The 17257-nt window shown below is 42.3% G+C and overlaps 1 protein-coding gene across 1 annotated transcript; it reads left to right on the forward strand.

Annotated features, from left to right (window-relative positions):
- Window positions 1–11762: 11762 nt before the first annotated feature.
- Window positions 11763–16442, forward strand: tbxta (T-box transcription factor Ta). The gene is made up of 8 exons (XM_056399555.1): window positions 11763–12216; window positions 12524–12788; window positions 13124–13258; window positions 13356–13417; window positions 13506–13567; window positions 13675–13848; window positions 13973–14096; window positions 14238–16442. Exons 1-8 carry the CDS (start codon window positions 12032–12034, stop codon window positions 14494–14496), a joined length of 1266 nt encoding a protein of 421 aa, XP_056255530.1. The 5' UTR covers window positions 11763–12031; the 3' UTR covers window positions 14497–16442.
- Window positions 16443–17257: the final 815 nt, after the last annotated feature.

Raw genomic sequence — 17257 nt, forward strand, 5'->3', positions numbered from 1 at the left:
AATCTGCTACCTTTACTGTCACCTGGGATAAAACAATCTCCAAAGCAAATAAACAGGAGAGGCCTGCTGTGGCGATGGGAGCAGCGGCTGAGCCTGCAGCCCCGCTCCCAGCCCCGGTGGCTCCCCCTGCAACAAAAGAGCAGACGGTGATTCCGACCCGGCCCTTTTGTCGACGTCCGCATGGGGGCCACGATTAAAACAGCTCAACTCACCGAGGGGGTCCTGCAGCCCTCCCCTTCCCTTGACAGCAGCACTACCTGCAGGCCCTCCATGGGAAACTGAGGAGCTGGGGTGGGGGGGGAGTTTTATTTTTCTAAAAACCACTTGCACCAAAACAAGTGACACACAGGATTTAAAATCAGTGTCTAACCTAGGTATATATCTCCAACCTTTAAAATAAAGTCTCTCCTCGTGTGACGAGCTCTGCTGTATGTGTCGGTGGGATCCGGGTTTCCCACCAGGCGTGCGTGTGAAATGACATGTTTGACTTTGGTGGCTGTTTGCATGTATCCACGCTGCTGCTCCTGATAGGATTACCGACACCGATCGTTCTCTCCGCATAGATTCAGTCTGTTGTCGCTTGCATTCACCTCTCGTCACCTTGGAAGTTCAAAGTGAGGCGAAGGCAGAGTGTGAAGAGGCGAGAGTGTGTGTGTCTGTGTGTGTGTGTGTGTGTGTGTGTGTATCCGCTCTGGTGTTGATTCCACGCTCTGTTGACATGTTTCTGTTTTCACTAGCTGTGTGCATTCATTTCAGAATCCATGTGAATGTGGATGTGTTGTAACTGTCTCTATTTCCTCATTTTATCATCAACTTTGAAAATATTCATCCGTCATTTTCACTTAAGACACATATTTTCTTAAAAAGTCTGTTGAGCATATTTATTTGACTCTTAATTATAGTCTATGTTTATTGGCTGTATTCAGAAGCCATTAATGTTTCCTCACATCTTACTAGATACTTTACATACAAATAATTATGACTCCATTGTGTATAAATAAGTGAATTAACAAATTCTATACAAAGCATCTCCAAAAGGAATGAAATGACTCATTCATTTATATTTAAACTGAACCAAAGCAACAAATTGGTAGCAAATGGGAAAGTTTCCATCAGTACATATAATGTATAAAATGTGTTTGCTAGCTATATACAGAATAATATATAGAGTAGTAAAAATGCAGTAATACAAACAGGCATAAATTGCAATTTTTATCACCACCAATGGAAATTATAAATGTGATGGCAGCAAGGCAAAAGTGTGTTCAGATGGTACAATGGTGTGCAATAATAACTATATATCTATAAATCAGAGACAGAACACATTTATTGCAGAATAAAATATGAAAATCAAAATATGAACTGCAGCTGGCTTGAAATAGTAAAAATCTAAACAAATGTAATTATATATATTGCGAAAAACTGTGAGAAAATCATCTGTAGAACAAGCTCCGTCATGCGCACCCTGAAATTTTGGCATTTTCACTTGTTGTAACCCAATGAGACAAATTATCCTCTGCACTGGTCGAGTCAGTTGTTGCCCAAGCAGAGACGTCCTCTATCTGAGGTCAGGTCAAAGGTCAAGGGAGTCTCAGGACCTCCGATACAGACGCTGCTCTGATGCTTGGTTTGGACACTCTGGGTACTTTTCTACGCGAGTGAGACACTGAAGTCGTTTTCTTGTATTTCTTGTACAAAGGAACGATTCATCTAAAATATTTTCTTTTAATAATTTAGATCCTGTTTAACGTATTTTTTTGAAAAAAATGAAGAAAGAGTAGAAAACATTTTGTTTTCCTCTCCCTGGGATTAAGCCACATAAAATCTCTTTATCTATGTTAATGACATGTAAAGAAATATTTTCTATAAAATTGCTTTTGCGTAGATTTAACAGAGACAGGACAGATACACAGAGAGGGAATGAGCCAGAGAAGAAGGAAGGGGGGGGGGGCATGTGGGGGTAAAGAAAGAAGAGACACTCCAAGATGAAGGGGCAGCAGAAGAAAAGGGGCAATTACTGTTCCTTTCTTATGGAAATGGTAATGAAGTGGGACATGGGGCTCGGGACAATAGAGGGCCACAGGCAGGTTGAGCGTCACCGTGTAAACTGCTTCCTGTTAGGGAGCCATTTAGCCCTCACTTTTACTGACTAACAAGCCATCTCCAGGCAAACTACAAAGAGGCTTCCCCATCAAAGCTGGAGGCTGCTGCTGTCTGTGGAGTCCAGATAGGCTTTTCCCAGGCCGGCTCACATCTAACGGGGCAGCGCAGGCCTTTAGGGTGCAGCTTTAAAATGTGTGTGTGTGTGTGTGTGTGTGTGTGTGTGTGTGTGTGTGGCAGGGATAAGTGATGATGTTTTTCTTACGTTTCACATCCGACTGATGCAGGAATGTTTGTGCGAGTCGTCCCAGGAGTTTCCCCAGTGACTATTAATACAAAGTTTACGTCAGAGATGAAGGAGCGCGGTGATGTAATTGAGACGAGGGTGGGGAAAGTGCGAGGTTGATATGAGCGGTGTTCGTTCAGCCGTGAAGCTCCTTGAGAAAATCTAACAATAACAACATATTTATTGTTATTGGCGTTTTTATAACCGTGGCAAGCATTCGCTCCCGTTAGCATCGTTAGCACAGTTGGACGTCTTGCTTGAAGGCTAACTCAAGGCTAATTCATTGGTTGGCTAATTAGCTACATGACAAGCTAAGCTAACAACCCAGGCATTATGCTAGTCAAGAAATTGCACAACGAGCCGTATCATTGGTTTGAACACCAGAAACACGGCTGGGAAATCATGTTCAGTGACCCCCGGATTAGCTGAGGTGACGCCGATATTTATTGGGGACTATTTTCAGCGGTGGATTGATTCACATTTGATCTTCTAGAGTTAGCTTTTTCTGGAACAACGCTGGTGTATTTGATATTGACTCACAATAAACAGGTAAAGAAGTTCAAATGATAACTGGAGTCACGTGTGTTGAACTTGACAGTGATCTTTGTCACGTTTAAATATTCACAGAAACAGGTGTCTCACATTTAAGGTCGTCCCTGAAGTGTTGATGAGGAGGAATCTCTCAGCACCACACTGGACAGAAGGGGGCAGTCTACCTGTTTGGGGGGGGGGGGGGGCAGTGGAGCTGGGGGGGCTGTGTGTTGTGGTAAAAAGAAAAAAAAACCCTGGCAATGACTGGGGAGGAGATGAGGAGGAGGGGTTGCATCTATTGTCTTTTAATGAGAGCCTTTGATGTGGCCCCTGTGTTTGCTGTTTGTACACCTGGGTCACTGCGCCTGCATTCAGATTGGCTGTCTGCTGGTGGAGGGGGCGACTCGGCATATTCCAGGTAACACTTTCCAGTCAGCTGCTGCTGCTGCCTGGCGTGGGAAGGCAGTAAAAGCAGCCCGGCCCCCTTTGTTTACCCCCCTCCAGTTTACGGTGCAAACCCCCCCCCCCCCCCCCCCCCCACCTCCTCTTCCTACAGTCCTGCCTGGCCTCCAGACTCTGCAGACAGGCGCTGGCTGCCTCTCTGGGGCCCCTGGACACCCGTAGAGGTAGAGCTGCCTTGCCAGAGCTCTCAGGCAACCGTACTTCCTTCCAGTAGAGCAGGAAATGAGCGTTACCTTACAAACGGCTGGTAACCAGGGCCGAGCAGGAGCGGCCGACAGCGGCACCGTGTACATGAGATACGGATATAAGGTCGTCCGGATTAATTAAAGGGTCAGATCATTTATGTTCAGTGGTTTCTCATAGTGCAGCTCCAGGTTTGAGATATCTGTCTGTGAGGTTTCTGCCACTATTCAAAATACAATAATATAAAAAAAAAAAAAAAACAAGAGCAACATCTCTTTCTAAAAACTAGAAACTATCCTGGTTACTACAGACCTGTAACAGTTTTCTCTGCAGCTGCTTTGACAGTAGATTATTTTATTTTACTGTGACATTTCCTTGATTCTGGCAGGTGAAACTGACAAATTTCTCTTTGGAAAATCTCTGCCATCGTTGTTTTGGACGGAGGTGGCGCAGATCTCAGAAATATAATCTCCAAAAAACTTGGATAGAGACAGTGAACAGGAAGTGAGGAACTATATGTTTTTCTGTTATTTCATTCTAAGGGATTTTTGATGCTTTTTGTGAACAAACCCCTGAAAAGAAAACCCAAAACAAAAAGAGGTTTACTGTTCTTGAAGCATTTAAAGTTTCTGTCACTGTGTTCTGTCACACTGGAACAAAAAACACAAACATGGTACAAATGTTTTTTTGTCTGGAGGGAATAAACCTCCTCTGAGCCGGTGTTTGGGCCGCTGCTTTAACCAAAGAGTGAGTTTTTTGTCCTTGTTTTGTTTGAAGTTTTAGGAGCCTGACGAAGCAAAATGATCCAGTTGTTCACGAGACGGTAACTTGAGGGAAAAGTCTGAAATAAAACAAAAAACTATTGGTTCCACTTTAGTAAAAGACTAACCTTATAAAGGAATTAGAAATGGTTTATAATTATGATATTTATTCAGTTGTAAATCACGAACAATCAATTATAAACAAATCATACTCATGCATTGATGCAGGCTCACTATTTGGCAAGAGCAAGTTAATGCTCAGTACTCATTAATCTTACTAATGAGTAACTACCGTTTATAAGTCTTATTATAAAGTGTAAAACACATTATTTATTAATGAGTTACAACAAGACAAGGCTCCTTTTACCAATTATAATGTATTATAACTTGTTTATAATTGATTATTTATGATTTATAAAGTGTTAACAACTGAATTAATAACCTAATTATAATCCATTTATAAATCCTTTATAAGGATGGTCTTATTGTAACGTGGCACCCAGTCACACCTTTATCCCTGTTTATCATCTTGTGATCGGATCCACTGCATGACCTCTGACCCTTTGGATCAATTACACCTGTGACAAATGAAGAGTAAGTTTTGGTTCATAAACTGTAGATTTATTTATTTTTTTTTAAAGCTTTTTATTCTTTTTAATCTCCTTCTGTTTGTTATTTCTTCCTTTCGGAGTCATGTGTAAACGTTCGCCGCAGGTCGCTGCACATACTGTATATACGATGCCGTTATTGCTCCTCCGTGTTATTGCTCGGGCAAAGACGCTGGCGGCTGATTGGTCGTGCATCAGAAGGCGACACCGTGTTGTGTGAACATCTCATTTTAATTGTGCATTTATAGAGAGAGGAAGTGGCTGCAGAGGAAGAGGGTGATGAGCTCAGAAGTCACACGTCCTCTGACTCTGGGTAAATAATGTTCCTGGCTGCACCTATCATTAATCCTCTGTCTTTAACACTTACTGTTTGTCAGTGGAAACTGGTCTCGCTCCTTTTGATCTCCCCCCCTTTGCCCATTCAACCCTCCCACTAAAAGACTCACCCACCCAGGTCAGAGAGAGAGAGAGAGAGAGAGAGAGAGAGAGAGACTGTCCTGCAGGTTATAAAAAGTCAGGAGCAGACAGCGGGGCCCGGTCATGATGATCCACCGCTCAACGTCATGATTAATATCTGCTAATATTTGCTAATGTCTTTCACGGCTTCCCAGCACAGCTGAAGTTGATCCCTCTCCACGTCAGAAGGAGATGGGCTGAAGTGTGATCTCACTCCACAGGGTCTGCTGTTAATATGTGTGTGTGTGTGTGTGTGTGTGTGTGTGTGTGTGTGTGTGTGTGTGTGTGTGTGGGTGCATGTGCACACAGCTGGAGGCTGCAGCGAGGAGATTTAACTGTGTTTTCTCACACACTGGTGTCTGCTGACCTCAGCTGCTCATATTTACATCAGGCAACACCGATCGCTGTGGAAGAGAAAAAACACACACACACACACAAAAAAAGAAAGTGTGTGTGTGAGACCAAACTGAGGAGGAAGAGCATGAATTAATGAGAATGTTTTTTTGTTGTTGTGCGTCTGTGTTTTGTACAGTATTGATGATATTCTATATAAATCAAAATTTATAAAGCAACGCTGAGCTGCTGCGTCCCAGATGTGTCCATAAATAAAACCTGTAAGGACAAACAGAACACACTCACAGATGATCATATATATATATATATATGTATATATATATATTACTGTCTCAGGCTGTCGCTGCTTTAAATAAATAAGATTAATGATCAAATACAAATCATTATATCACAATATGACAATTTGTTTAATTACACATTTAAAACAGATAAGATCAGTTGCATCTTTCCTTCCCCCGACCCAAAATTAAATATTAGATTTTGCAGTGGAAACTTGTCATTATCACTTATTATTAACAATAAAATAAACAGTAATAAATCATCCTGAGAACCTGTTTCAAACCAACAATCAGCCGAATGTTGTCTTATTCCTCTCTCATTATGTGTCTTTGATTTGGTTTATCTTCTGTCATGTGATGCACATAAAACACTCCGAACACAGAGAGCCTACCAAAATAAAAGCACGGATTAGAAAAACAACAAACTGATTTAATACGGCGTGAAGTAATTTATCATCCATACGATATTTATTCCAGCTCGGCTCAGCTGGCTCTGCATTTTCTCTCTAATATCTTTATGTCTTCTTTAGGTTTTCTTGCATTTGTTTAACCTGTAAGTTTCCAGCCTGCACTTGACCTCACCTAATTTCTCATCGTTCTGCTGCTGCGACCGGCTTTATACCTTTTTTATTTTTCAAGATAAAGTCAGTGTCAGTGAAAAACCTTTAGTGCAGTTACAGATTTTTCCACTTGTTTTAAAAAAAACAAAACAAAGGTGTTAAAGACCCACTGATGGCTCCAATTGCCTTCATTAGCTCGGGGCTTCTGCACCGTCAGAGACTGAGGATGAGGTCTGCATCCGTCTATAGATAACACTCTGAAACCGGCTTTTACTTGTGATTCTTTTAGTGCATTTTCCCTTTAATCCTCCTGCACTTCCTCTGAACTTAAAAGTCGCAGATAAAATCACAAACAGCCTTCGTACTAAATTATTAACCACAATATTCTGACTCTCTCTCTCTATATATACCGCCGCCAGATAAAGCTTTTCTCCTTCGTCTATAATCTGATAATAATCGGATCTATGAATCCAAATTAAATCAAGAATCAAGACGTCTGTGTTTTCTTCACTTGTTGGTGGAGACGTAAAGGTTTTAGACACACACTGTAATAAACAACAGGACAGAGGTTTCACTCCTTATATATAACGGCCAATTAAAAGCTTTTAAAGGGGGTATTTAATTAATTTCCTCATTTGTAATTTGTTTAAAAGTCGGCAGTGCCTCGCTTCGGACCCACAGCTGAGCTCTGTCCCACACAGGAGCTGTGTTTTCATGTTTTATAGTTCATCTGTCCTCCGCTACATCTCAGGCCTCAGCAGCGTCGAAGCTGAGCCTCCTGTCATTAGCATGCCAAAGGTCCCAAGGTCTACTGTAGGGCACCTTTAGATGAAGGCTGGGGGGGGCTGAGGGAGGGGGAGGATGGGGGAGGAGGGGGTTGGGGGGGGGGGGGGGGGGGTTGGGTGGGCAATTACTGTCCCCACTAATTCTTTTTATCCCTTTCAAAGGGACGGGTGATTAGAAGAGGAAAGTTTAGATTTCCTGAACTTGAAGTGGAAACGCAAAAGTGACAGACGAAGCTCAGGGCCTCAATCCACATCAGGGAGGGCTGTGTGTGTGTGTGTGTGTGTGTGTGTGTGTGTGTGTGTGTGTGTGTGTGTGTGTGTGTGTGTGCCGGCAGGCTGAAGATTAAGAGGAAGTGGTGGCTTGTGGTTGTTTCACTCACTGCTCTTTCTTTCCATCTTTACATGCACACAGGTAAAATAATAAAGTGACATTAAAACACAGTGGAAGAACTGAATGTAAATCTCTCTCTCTCTCTATTTACACGTCTGCGGGTCAAAGGTCGGAGGCACAGCGTTACGTAACAAGACATGACACAATACCCCTTCTTACTTTACTACATTTTCAGAGGAAAATACTTTTAATTAAACTTCATTTATCACTAAATAACATATTTTAAGTGTTTGCTGTGTGTTTGTATTGATGCTTTTCTTTGGCAGAACTGCCTCAAAAAATAAAGAAAAATTAAATAAAAGTCATATTTTCTATAAAAACACGAAACTTCAATAGAATATAATGTATTGTTATGAATTAACTTATTATTAAATCCACTGACTACAACTATAAAATGCTTCTTACACTTACTGCAGTAACAATAATCCAAACACATAGTATTACATATTATATTGAATAAGCCAGTCTGTATAATAACTACTTTTATTTTAACCATTTTATTTTAACTTAAATCTGAGAAGCTGATCGTAGTTTAGTTTAGATTAATTTAGAAACTGAATGTAAGTAAATACAACTATTAGTCTTAAGTCATGATGACTTTATTTACCTGTTAGAGGTTAATTAAGTTGTGTTAACTTAATTTGTGAAGTTTTCCCAATTTAAAAGACTTGAAGAAGAAGAAATGAAAAGTTGGATTAACATTAAATACTGTAGCTATGACTGTGTTTGTGCTGCTGTTACTGTAAATCAACAAGGTTGGAAAATGGTCGCTTGTTGTATTTGCTGCTCAGCAGAAAGTGACACAGTCTCACTTCAGGTGAATTATCTTAGATCTTCTTCCACGACCGTCTCAGATCTAACAACCATCAGATATATGAATAAATACGACATTTGAGGCCAGTGATGAAGGAGTTCAGAATTTCTCCTCCGGACTTTTACAAGCGATATAATTCAACAGTTACATTAAAAAATTAGATATAAAAATAATCTAAAAATGAAGTGGTGACGCAGGTTACGCACATTATGTCACAACATCAGAGTCAGATCATGAATAAAACTGTCAGTAAATAAGATTATATCCAACAAAATCCCACTTTATTGTCCTTTACATTTTCTGAATATGACATTTTGTGCTTGTGATGATTTGATTCGTCACCGAGCTGCTTCGTCTCTAATATCTGACTCATTATTAGATCATTTAATCTCTTTAGCTGCTGAGACTTTCTTATATATATTTTTTGTCCATATCAGTAAAACAGGATCTTGAGTGACTTTGTTTTTAAGTCAATTAATCAATTTATGTGATAATTCATGAAGAAAATAACTGTGTGTGTGTGTGTGTGTGTGTGTTTTCTCTTCCCAGGGCTGACTCATCCACCTCCCTGTGTTTACTTATTTAGGCCAGCGAAGTCCTCTGGAAAATATGCATCGTTATAACTGTCCCTTTGTGAAGCACCAGACCTCTGCAATATTTCTCACCTAGGTGCGTGTGTGCCGATGCCAGAGCAGGGCCTGCGTCGGTTAACCCTCGGCCCGCCGGGCTGCAGCCAGCAGCAGCAGCAGCAGCAGCAGCAGTGTGAGTATGAGGAGAACGGCTGTGGGAAACCTCAGGTGGCTTTTCAAGCAAACTTTATATTTCAGAGCAGACGTTCGCTCACCGTGTGGGACGAAGAGGCTCCTCCTTTTTTTTTGTTTTGTACCTCAGCTTGGACTTCAGCTGTCCGTCAAACGACGGAGATGTTGTGTTGTGCGTTATAGCGGTGCTCGCCGGGCAACACCTGGCAACCGCAACACACAGCTGAAGTTCAGCCAAGAGAGTGTTTTGTTGCTGCAGCTACAGACGTCTCGCCCCCGACTTACCGAAACAGCAAGATCAATGAATTGAATCTTAATTTGGCGGTATGAGGCAGCTTCCTGTGTGTGTATGTGTGTGACTGTCTGTCGGGGGGGGCAGCAGAGAGGGGGTTATGTCCAGTATGCAGCCACCTTTTTATTTTTAAACACTCTCTGTCTCTCAGCCTCCAAAATAAAAAACACACTCACACACACGCGCACACACACACACACACACACACACACACACACACACACACACACTGAGGGGGAAAAGGAAGAGGCTGCTGAATGATACGGGATGGAAAGGTGTGAGAGACCCCCTTTACATTTATGGCCTCTGTAGAACTGGAGGAAGTGGTGTAGTAAAGTGGAGTCGCGCTCCAAAGCCCTCACTCAATTCCAAGTACATCACAGACAGTGGATTTAGAGGCGACGGGAAAACACACACACACACACACACACACACACACACACACACACAAGGAGGAGGCTCAGATGTGAAACACAAAACCTTTGGCACCTAAAACCCTGACTGCTGTAAGAAGCAGCGTCGGCTCAGGAGCCGGCGGCTGCGTATTGATAAGCAGCAGGTCTCGGATCAGGAGAGGGTTTGTAAGAGTCGAGTCCCGACAGGAAACAAACATAAAGGCCGGCCGAATGTTTTCAAGATAAAAGATTTAAGGTTTGGTGATTTTCAATATTTCCAATAGTTTCTTTATTTCCCGGAGAATTTTTTCTTCCACTTCTTTGCTCATGAAAAGACATTTTGCTGATGCATGGTTTCAACACGACACCAAAAAAGCACAGAGTCAGAAGCAACAAAAAGTTATTATAAGTTATATTTCTACACACTTGGATCAATATTACAGATTCACTAATGTATAAGCAGCATTTAAACTGTTCTTTAATCTGCAACGATGCATCATAGTTTCTAAACCAACCGCTGGTTTTGTTTTATAAAATCTTAATCTGGAAGTAGTCGATAAATAAATGAGGTGGAGTAAGAAGACAGTGAAGCACGTGACTGAAATGTGTTTTAACCAGCAACTAAAAAAGAACTAGCAAAACTATTTAAAGCTTGAAAACTAATACGACCTGTGAGACTGGACTCTGTCTGTGTGTCTGCATCTGTTTCACAGATGATTATTAGTTGAGCTAATCTCATCTACTTCATGTTCTTTCAGGGAGTTCATGTCTAAATATAAACGATTAAAGTTGATCTTCTGCATAAAATCAGAAGTAAGAAGTGATGAAGTGGAATAAAAAGTAATGAAATGTAGAAGGAAAATACTTGAAGACGTATTCAGTTTGTTTCCACTGAGTTCTGTTTAAAAAAAACAAAAACAAAATCTTAATCATGAACTTTGCTTTGGTTTGAACCTTCCTACTTTTTGCATTTATTCGATTTTTGTGCATTTTTCATCATTTATTTTGAAAGATTTATTATTGTTGTTTACGTACTGAACTTTAAACTAAACGGAGAGAAAGTACAAAAGGAAATATTCAAGTAAAGAAGCTGAAACAAAAACACCTGAGTCATGTTCAGTCGAGGCTTCGGCGTCTGTTTTCCCGCCGTGCACGGTTTAATCTCACTGACCTCTGTCTCATAGACTTCTTCTTCTGTGTGAACGATACTGCGAGTTCAGTGAAGTGATGTTTTATTTACACAGCAGAATTATCCTCGGAGCACTCAGGCTGAAATATTTAATATTAGAGCCTCAGAGGGAAACCTGCAGGCCCCATTATGCAAATCTGGGCATCACTTGTGGGCCGTCCACACTTTGGCACAAGAGGAACACAGAGTCTGCCCTAATGGCCCATACTCAGTAAACACCATCCCTCTCCCATGTGGATTAGAGACAACAAAAGATTAGCACTATTTGCAAATATACAGCTGAGTTCAAAGGCTCTCTCTCTCCCCTCGCTTCCCTTCTTTTGTTTGAACACGCAGCTTTGAATGAGCGGAGCATCACATGCTACAGACTCAAACAGATATTTAGGTATTAATCTATTAAATCCCAAACCTCACACCAGGCAGCAGAGTCAATATTTGAACATCTGTAAAAGCTGGAAAAGTTTGGATTATTATATTTTTTTTTGGTTGAGGAGAAAAATACGTTTTAGCTTAAAAAGTAAAAGTTGATTTAAAAAAAATAAATAAAAATTTAAATCTGTTATATTGTAGAAAGAGGTTCAGTGTGGTGTGTGGGCGGCGTTTGGAGACGTTGAACCCGCTGCAGAGAGGCGAGGTGTGTGCGCTAAAGCCACGCCCCGCATCCCCATGAGGTCCCTGGGGGCCCTTAAATGATGAGGCCTCGAGGGCTCAGGAACCAGTGTCACTCCTCGGGCCTGATCTCTCTCTCTCTGTCTGTCAGCGGCTTTTTGTTTTGAAACTGGTTCTTGGATTCACGTCGAACTCGCTCTTAACACTTGTGGAAATATGACTTCATCCAACGCCGACCAGCGCCTGGAGCATCTCCTCAGCGCCGTGGAGAGCGAGTTCCAGAAGGGCAGCGAGAAGGGAGACGCCTCGGAGAGGGATATTAAACTGACGCTGGAGGACGCAGACCTTTGGAACAAGTTCAAAGAGTTGACCAACGAGATGATTGTCACCAAAACTGGAAGGTAGGTTCAACGAAGCTGCGTTTGTGTTTTACGCACATTTTTACGCACGAGGTTTTTTAAACGTAAGAAGCAGAAATTCGTTCGTAAATAAGAAATTGTAGTTGATTTTAAAGGTTGTAAATTAGTTTTTTTAAATTTGATATCAATCAGACTCACACACACACATGAGCTCTGTCATAACTGCTGCTCCTGAGGCCTCGGAGGCCTCGCGAGTTTTTTTAGAAATGGAGCCGCGTGTGATTCGGTTGAACTTCAGTGAAAAATTATAAAACAAAATCTTTACAAACTCCGCGCTTCTTCTCCGCAGGAGGATGTTTCCGGTGCTGAGGGCCAGCGTCACGGGCCTGGACCCTAACGCCATGTACTCGGTGCTGCTGGATTTCGTAGCCGCGGACAACAACCGGTGGAAATACGTGAACGGGGAGTGGGTCCCCGGCGGCAAACCGGAGCCCCAGAGCCCCAGCTGCGTCTACATCCACCCGGACTCCCCCAACTTCGGAGCGCACTGGATGAAGGCGCCGGTCTCCTTCAGCAAAGTCAAACTGTCCAATAAACTGAACGGGGGCGGACAGGTGAGGAGTCATGATCATGTGAAAGGCTCAAAGGCCCGAAGCAGCTCTAATAACTGACTGAGATTCATTCTAGCAAGTTAATAATAAAATAAACTACTGGAATATGATTTTTACTCTCTTTCTCAAAACCCTTGTTCTTATTTGAGGAGTTGAAGGATTTCTTCAGTGTTTTGAAACATGACAAATGAATGTGGATCATTTTTATCCAGAGAAAGACGCTTAATTCAATGAGATAAACCTGATTCCATGTCATTCTCCTGCTGATTAAAACGATGCTCAGAGCTAGTGACAAATCATAATATTAACATGTATTTTCTTTTGAATATTCTCTATAGATCATGTTGAATTCTCTGCACAAGTACGAGCCGAGGATACACATCGTGAAGGTCGGAGGGATCCAGAAGATGATCAGCAGCCAGTCTTTCCCCGAGACACAGTTCATCGCCGTCACCGCTTACCAGAACGAAGAGGTCGGTCGTGCAAAATAAAACCTCAAGATCACCGATCACAGTGTCTCAAACATCGAGTGAAACGCTAACAAGCTTCCTGTCACGTTCTGTTCCACAGATCACTGCTCTGAAGATAAAGCACAATCCCTTCGCTAAAGCCTTCCTGGACGCTAAAGAACGGTACACGCTGATGCTCAGATCATCCACTCAGTGTTAAGTCAGTTGGCTCTAATGGTGCAGCATCTAATATTATTGTTTCTGCTTGCAGGAGCGACCATAAGGAAGTCCCTGACCACAGTGCGGACAGTCAACAGTCCGGCTACTCTCAGCGTGAGTTTCTTTTATTCCTACGTTTCTGTTTCTAAACTCGATGCCGGGTCAGAGTCTGAAATTCCCGGCGGTGTGTTTGACTCGATCGTGTCCGTTTGATTCCGCAGTTGGAGGTTGGTTCCTCCCGGGCCAGAGTCCCATCTGCCCCAGCAGCAGCCCCCCTCAGTTCAGCGGCACGGCGGGCCACTCCTCCGGCTCCTACTGCGAGCGCTACTCCAGCCTGAGGAGCCACCGGACCGCCCCGTACCCCAGCCACTACCCCCACCGCAGCTCCAGCACGAGTAAGACCCGCTCATATACTCTCTGCATGTCATGTGTGTCACGTTCAGGTGTTTAAATAAAGAGGAAAGCTGGTTGTTAACGTGGTGTGTGTGTGTGTGTGTGTGTGTGTGGTTCGTTTTTCAGACACCTACATGGACAACACTTCAGGTTCTCTGCCGACGCACGACAGCTGGTCTGCTCTTCAGATCCCCAACTCCACAGGCATGGGCACTCTGTCCCACAGCACCAACTCCACATCCAACTCCAGGTGAGCCTCCGCACCAGATGTGGCTCAAACAGCAGCGCACATCTGCAATCAGAGAGGCAGTTGGTGTTTATCAGTTCAAGCTGTTCGGTATCAATGTGTTTTCCCCCCTAATCCAAACCTTCCTGTCTCTTCCGCCCACAGTCAGTACCCCAGTCTATGGTCAGTAGCCAGCACCACCCTCACCCCGTCAGGCTCGGCCTCGGGCTCCATACCCGGAGGTTTGACCTCCCAGTTCCTGAGGGGCTCCTCCTACACGGGCCTGACCTCCTCGCTGCCCGTCTCCTCGCCTTCCTCCATGTACGACCCCAGCCTGGGCGAGGTCGGGGTCGGGGAGGCCCAGTTCGAGAGCTCCATCGCCAGGCTGACCGCGTCCTGGACGCCCGTGGCCCAGAGTTACTGAGCGGCCGGAGACTCCACTCTTCTGTTGCTCGGCCGCTCGTCGCCCCCTCCTGAAGGCTGCGAGGCTCTGGGAGCAGGACTAAAGACACAAAGAGACGTCCTCGGGGGAAAGACGTGGAAATGTCACCAGACCTGCAAAGACTCTGTTTGTGACAAAAGCGAAGATCATTCATCCCAGAGCCTCTTAATCTAAAGAGAAGGTGCAGAGTTAGGTCGCACCCGCGGCTGATGTTGATGTGCAGAGACAGACCTTGAGAGACGATCATCACCTTCCATGTTGGACAATATCACACATAGAGTAATAAGCCTTAGAATAGCTGCACGGTCACACCTCTTTCTTTGCTCTTAGTAATTCCCAACATGCTTATTACACATTTATAACGTGTTTATTTACACTTTATTTTACTCTTACGGCTCCACACGACCACACCCAAAACCAACACAGACAAAACAACTTTTGTTTTGAAGGAACATTAAACATAAAAGATGAAGAAAAAAGAAAAAAAAAAGGTTGGGCTAACATTAATGTGTATATGTGTGTATATAGAATAAATTAACGTCCAGTGTTTTCCATGTAAATGTTCCTTCTTCTGGTTGCAATACAAATGATTGGACTGAGAGTCACAAGTGCCTTCTGTTTCCTCCCTCCCTGCACAAACACATGTACATAAACTATGTATTTGTATTTGAACTCACTGTGAGTTTTATTTATGTCATTTAATAATAAATTAAATATGTTTGTTTTCTCAAACTTGGGATTCGTTTTGTCATTTTCTTTGACTTTATACGATGATTTCGAGGAGCTGTGTGTCTCAGCGGTTTCAGCACGATAAGCTTTTATTACAACACACGATAAAGTCCCATCATCCCTCGAGGGGCAAACAAAGGTCAAGTGGTTTCATTAATAAAAGGTCACGCAAGAGACAGCTCAAAAAAAATTTCATGTCTCACTTTGAAAGCGGCGGCTTGGCCTCGAGGTGTAACTCTCACTTTGCCCTCGCGCATCAAACCTCGACCTGATATGAGCTTTCTTTAAATAACAGCGTCCGCACAGCTGCTCTAAGTGGACGTGGCGTCTGTGCCGAGCAGCCCAGGTGACACGGTGACGGAGAGGTGTCCAGTTCGAGAGAACCGCCGCTCCGTGGTACTTTTCCATCACTGGCGCCCTTTCGTTACAATCCGCGTCGTGGTGCGACATACGGCGAACACATTCAGATCTGCGTGTGAGGAGAGTCGAAGATACAGAATACCGACCGCGAAACGCTGCCAACAATGAAATTAATAAAGTAAATAAATAGAAATGTTCATAATAATACTGGTATTTTTCCAAGAGTTAGCTTTTTGTCGTTAGCATAAACTTAGCAACACAACGCAGCTCAGGTTAGCAACATTTGCTTCTTAAAGAAACCTTGTTGTCTTAATATAATAATAACTTTATAACATTATAATGATAATAATTATGGTAAGAATTCAGTTTTAATATCAGTAGAATAAAACCGATGTTGCCTGGTTTCATTACATGAAGAAATTATCTTTTTTTTTTGACAAAAAACAACAACAAAGAGCTAATTGCTCTACACAATCAGTATTAATAATTAAAACAAAGAAGGAAAATAAATAAAAAAATAAGAATAATGACATATTGATGCAACACTTTTGCCCCTTTCTTTCCTTAAATAAAAATAACAGCAACAATAATAATGAAGAAAAAGGTTTTAGATTATTCAGAAAAAGCTAGGCTAACTGATTTTAGTTTATAATTGGGGGTGGTTGTTAATTCTTTAATTTATTATTATTATTTTTATCTTTTATATATATTTTTTTAATCATATCTGACTTGAGGTCACAGCTGACACAGTTTTACCTTTTTAACATTATTTAACTTGTTAAATGTAAATGTAAAGTCCCATGTACATATAAAATAAAAGTAACATCAAACTTATTATAATTAAATATATAATAACACTGGGTTAATTTTAAAACAGACACATCAGCACTTTCCGTTTTGAGTTCAAAAGAAGAAAACTAGCTTAAATATAAACGTACTGCGGTTGATTCAGCTCCGCCCCCGGCTCATACCTGGGGGGGGGCTTGGCCGTGCGCTCATGATGTCAGTGGTGTGATGTGTGTGTCAGCCCCACACAGCTTCGGCCCCCGAGGAGGGAGTGATGGAGTGGTCCTCACCCAGGTGTAAATGAAGGCTGAAGGGTCACGGGGCCACGGGCAAATAGTAATGAAGCAACAATGTGACCTGCAGCTGGCGGGGGCCAAACGGAGCAAAGGTCCCCCCCCCTCATGAAACGCTGACATCTCCCAAATCCTCCACTTGCTTTTCATGAATTTATCTCTGTTACCGGAATAAAACACAGACGCCGTCTTTGTTCCAACACGTGGACCGATCTGTGATTATGTCAACTACTTTAAGAGAGATGTTGCCATATATGTCACCTATAAGTGGATATATTATTATCACATACAGGGGAATATACGTTCATAACATATATGAAATACCCAAAGTAAAGCATATATATGTATTAAAACATCGATATGATGAACTTTTATACGGTAAAACATAATATGTTTTTAATTTATATATGTAAGTTTATCAAAACAACATACATGTATAAATTCTGTGTGGTCATATATGTTTTTTCTTGTATAGTAGCATTATTACTGAAGCTAATTTAAATCTATATGCATCATACTATTCAAACTGGTGTTTGACATGTAACATTTTAATCTTTAAATGATCTATAACTGTC

The sequence above is a fragment of the Seriola aureovittata genome, chromosome 16, assembly GCF_021018895.1.
Source record: "Seriola aureovittata isolate HTS-2021-v1 ecotype China chromosome 16, ASM2101889v1, whole genome shotgun sequence".
Taxonomy (NCBI): domain Eukaryota; kingdom Metazoa; phylum Chordata; class Actinopteri; order Carangiformes; family Carangidae; genus Seriola; species Seriola aureovittata.

Bases quoted from the DNA above. Each gene is read 5' to 3' on its own strand.
- tbxta (XM_056399555.1), top strand. From the start codon at position 12,032: ATGACTTCATCCAACGCCGACCAGCGCCTGGAGCATCTCCTCAGCGCC. The intron at 13,259-13,355 runs GTCGGTCGTGCA...TCTGTTCCACAG, and splicing joins CCGCTTACCAGAACGAAGAG to ATCACTGCTCTGAAGATAAA. The intron at 14,097-14,237 runs GTGAGCCTCCGC...TTCCGCCCACAG, and splicing joins AACTCCACATCCAACTCCAG to TCAGTACCCCAGTCTATGGT.